The 3717-nt window shown below is 45.6% G+C and overlaps 1 protein-coding gene across 1 annotated transcript in view; it reads left to right on the top strand.

The window, feature by feature from the left end:
- The window catches only part of LOC117937640 (acyl-coenzyme A thioesterase 9, mitochondrial-like), a 32012-nt gene that overhangs the window by 7590 nt on the left and 20705 nt on the right, over positions 1-3717 (top strand). The window contains exons 6-11 of the mRNA XM_034861725.1: positions 45-155; positions 1210-1313; positions 1472-1545; positions 2089-2156; positions 2269-2380; positions 2827-2917. Of these exons, the coding sequence (XP_034717616.1) occupies positions 45-155; positions 1210-1313; positions 1472-1545; positions 2089-2156; positions 2269-2380; positions 2827-2917 (560 nt within the window). The remainder of the gene's footprint in view (positions 1-44; positions 156-1209; positions 1314-1471; positions 1546-2088; positions 2157-2268; positions 2381-2826; positions 2918-3717) is intronic.

The raw sequence follows: 3717 nt of genomic DNA, 5'->3' as shown, positions 1-3717 counted from the left end.
TCTCTCTCTCTCTCTCTCTCTCTCTCTCTCTCCCCCTCTCTCTCTCTCTCTCTCCTTCTCTCTCTCCTCAGTCCTCATCTCTTACTCTCACACCTACAATCCGACACTGAAGAAGTCTCCTCTGTCCATCGTCACCGCCCTGGTGGATAAGATTGGTAAGAGTTTCTCACATTTGTTGCGTTTGTTTTGTTTGGTTTTAACAAGTCTTAGTTTGTAAGGCCGAAATGTCCAAAGAAACCTCTCCAAACATGCTTCTTTTGAATGCACCCTTACATGGTCAGGTTTGAGTCGTGGAGGTCTTCTTTTTTCAATCACGTATGATGCAAGTGAAGCCAAAACATCTGGACCGCCCCCTGGTGGCGGGCTGCAGTAAAGGTCGTAAAGCTCCACGTTAGAGGAGAGGACACAGGCCAAACTAAACATGTCAAAGTACACGTCAACTAGAGTTCTCCTAAAGATGGTTTCTGTCATTTTAGGTAGCTCAGATCACGCTGATGTTCGTTCAAGTTTTCCTTTTCTGATCACTTTGTGTTTTATTAGTTATTTCATGCTATAAAAATGGGCTGAAACTTCATGATTAACAGCCGTGATTCAACTCAAAATTACTTACTGTGCATTGGGAGGAAGTGAAGACGTGTTGTCCAGCTTTATACACAGTGCGTGTGTTTAGAGGCTGTTTTGAAAGTAGCTGAAACCATAAATCAAGCTTTAATTTGGCTTTCCAATGTCAACATCAATGCCCTTCTACCCAAACTCAACACGTCCAAACAAACTTGTTTTGAAAGCGTTGTTACATCGTCAGGTTAGAGTCGTGCATGCTCTCATTTGAGGAAGAACTATCGGCCACTTAGAAACCAACAGGTCTACAAAATGAATTTTCCAAGAAAGCCAGATGACCAAGAAACCCAAATGACTACATCTCTAGACTATTTCCAATTTATATTATATTACACCGACTCACTCACTAACGTTTCCAGATGTTTGATATCAGGACAGTGAGCTGACAGAACTGACGAGTTGGACGTTGTCCAATCAGAATGACGTTTTTAATGAAGCTGTTTGTTTTATAGTCGACTCGGAAGAAAGCAGATGTTCTGACAGTAAACTCCATCGTTGTGCGTCTGCCCTTTCTCTGATATCGCCACAGAGAGGAAACACCGTGTAGTTCCACACTTCAGACCTTTTGTGTCTTGTGTTTTTGTCGGACAGATATGAGGCAGCATGTAATCTATCCTGACTGCGACATCAAGTTCACGGGTCATGTGACGTGGGTGGGAAAGACTTCTATTGAAGCCAAGATGCACATGTCACAGGTAGACACACACACACACAAATTTATGGTCACATATATACGTGTGTGTTGACATTAACTTGTGATTGCTCGTGAGTGCAGCGCAGAAACACTACAGACATGACAGCAAGGTTTTAGATTAGCACCAGGAAGAATCTCATCATGTGACTCATCTTTCAGTACGTCAATGGAGCGTATACCCCGGTTCTGGATGCTACGTTTGTCATGGTGGCTCGGGACCCAGAAAATAAGAGGTAGGACACTCAGTGCAAGCTCTTCAAAACGTCTAAAGAGGACACTTAGGCTACATCTACACTGCTAGACAACAAACATAACACACACATAACAACATGTAACTTTACTGTAAAGAACAGAGAGTCACATGAAACGAGGAGGTTTGTTTTGTCCGACCAACCGTCCTAATATCAACAGCATTACTAATACACTCAAATTATTGACATTGGTAAAAGAAAATGAATGATGAAGATGAAAAGGACTGAGTCTTCAAAGGTAGACACTCGTCTCTGTTTTCTCTGCTCAAGTTCAGGTTTGAGACCTTTATTTGTCTGCAAGTAGCAAAACAAATGAACCAACTGGGGGAATAAATACCACATTAAAAGGTTAAGTCCAAGTGTGCCTACCGTGCAGACGTTAGCTATTCTTTACAGGGTTGAGCGGAGAGATAGCAGAGGGTACAGGGGGAGAATTTATATCTATTAGTTTTCTCTTCTCTTCTCTCTTCTTCCTCCTTTTGTTCTCTCTAAACTATTTCTTTTGCTTCTTCTTCTTTGTTTCAGAGCAGCTTTTGTGAATCCACTGAAGCCTGAAGGTCCAGAGGAGGAGAAGCTCTTCCAGGAAGGAGAAGGTCTGATATATCTTGACATTCTCTCTAGTTAAGATAAGACCACGGTGTCCGCCTTACGCCAACCTTTGTTGTCCCTCGTGTCTCTGTGTTGTCTGTGTTGTGTGTTTTCCAGCTAATAAATCCCGGCGTGTGGATCTGAGCACCGCGTCGCTGCTGAAGGTGGCGCCCACAGACGAGGAGAGGAAGATCGTTCACAGTCTGTTCCTCAACACGCTGGACACGAAGTAGGACTCACATTCTGGTAGACTTAAATGTAAAATCCTCCTCCAAATGAGGTCAATAAGAGTCCTCCTTTATCTAAAAGTCTGGCACCCGAGGTATTGGTTTTATTGGTTAGAGTTAGTCACATTTTGGAACAAAATGTATATATTTTTTGTGTTGCAACATTTAAAACAAGACATGTTCTCGTCGAAGCTGTAACTGGGAGTACAACAAACTGGTACGAGTTCACGGGTAGTGGGTTACGGGTTTGACCGCCGTTCCAGGGCACTTTCACGGGTGGAAGGTTGTGAAAACACGAGTTACGGGCTGCCTGGAGGGCGGCATTATTTTGGACACAATCAGAGGATGTGGGCGCTGGCAGGGTTGTCCTCAGGCTGGGGTATAACCAGGAAAGTTTTTAATTGTTTTGTGTGTTATTTTACGGTCTTTGTGTCTTCCTCTTCTGCAGGACGGTCAGTTTCCGCAGCAGAGTTCTTCCTCCGAACTCCTTGTGGATGGAAGATGCCAAAGTGAAAGGACTGGAGATCTGCCACCCTCAGGTGAGAGCAGGAAACAGCGTCTTCATGTCCTCTTATAAAGAAATAGTTGAAATTCTACCTACGTTATTTTTACTTTGACAATGCTCTAAGTCTGGTGTTGTTTCTCACATCTTATGGACACACCGCTGTCTGTGCAGTTTATCCTAAAATCCACCAGCCACTAAATCTGCGTTTCCATCAAACACTCTCGGTGAAGGACCTTCAGAACAGTAGGACACGCACTACACACTAGATATGTTTTGCATATCTTCACTCGAGTTTCTGCTTAAGAAAGTCACTGAACACCACAATCTTCTGAAGATCACACTGGGAGATACAGACAGAGTTGTGTGGAGCTCTGCAGCAACTCAGTTGGCAACGGCTGCATTAACGGACGTACATTAATATCAAAAGGTTACACACTAGGGTGCGCAGCCACATGGGTGGCGGCGAAGGTCAGGGGCCTCGACGGACCAGACCCGGGCGGCAGACGCTGGCTCTGGGGACGTGGAACGTCACCTCTCTGTGGGGGAAGGAGCCGGAACTTGTGCGGGAGGTGGAGCGCTACCAGTCAGATCTGGTGGGGCTTACCTCTACGCACAGTCTCGGTTCTGGAACCATACTCCTGGATAGGGGTTGGACTCTGTCCTACTCCGGAGTTGCCCAGGGTGTGAGGCGCCGGGCGGGTGTGGGGATACTCACAAGTCCCCGGCTGAGCGCCGCTGCGTTGGAGTTTACCCTGTTGGACGAGAGGGTCGCCTCCCTACGCCTGCGGGTGATGGGGGGGAAAACTCTGACTGTTGTTTGTGCTTATGCACCAA

Source organism: Etheostoma cragini, chromosome 22 (genome assembly GCF_013103735.1).
Source record: "Etheostoma cragini isolate CJK2018 chromosome 22, CSU_Ecrag_1.0, whole genome shotgun sequence".
Taxonomy (NCBI): domain Eukaryota; kingdom Metazoa; phylum Chordata; class Actinopteri; order Perciformes; family Percidae; genus Etheostoma; species Etheostoma cragini.
This window is presented reverse-complemented; position numbering and strand designations above follow the sequence as displayed.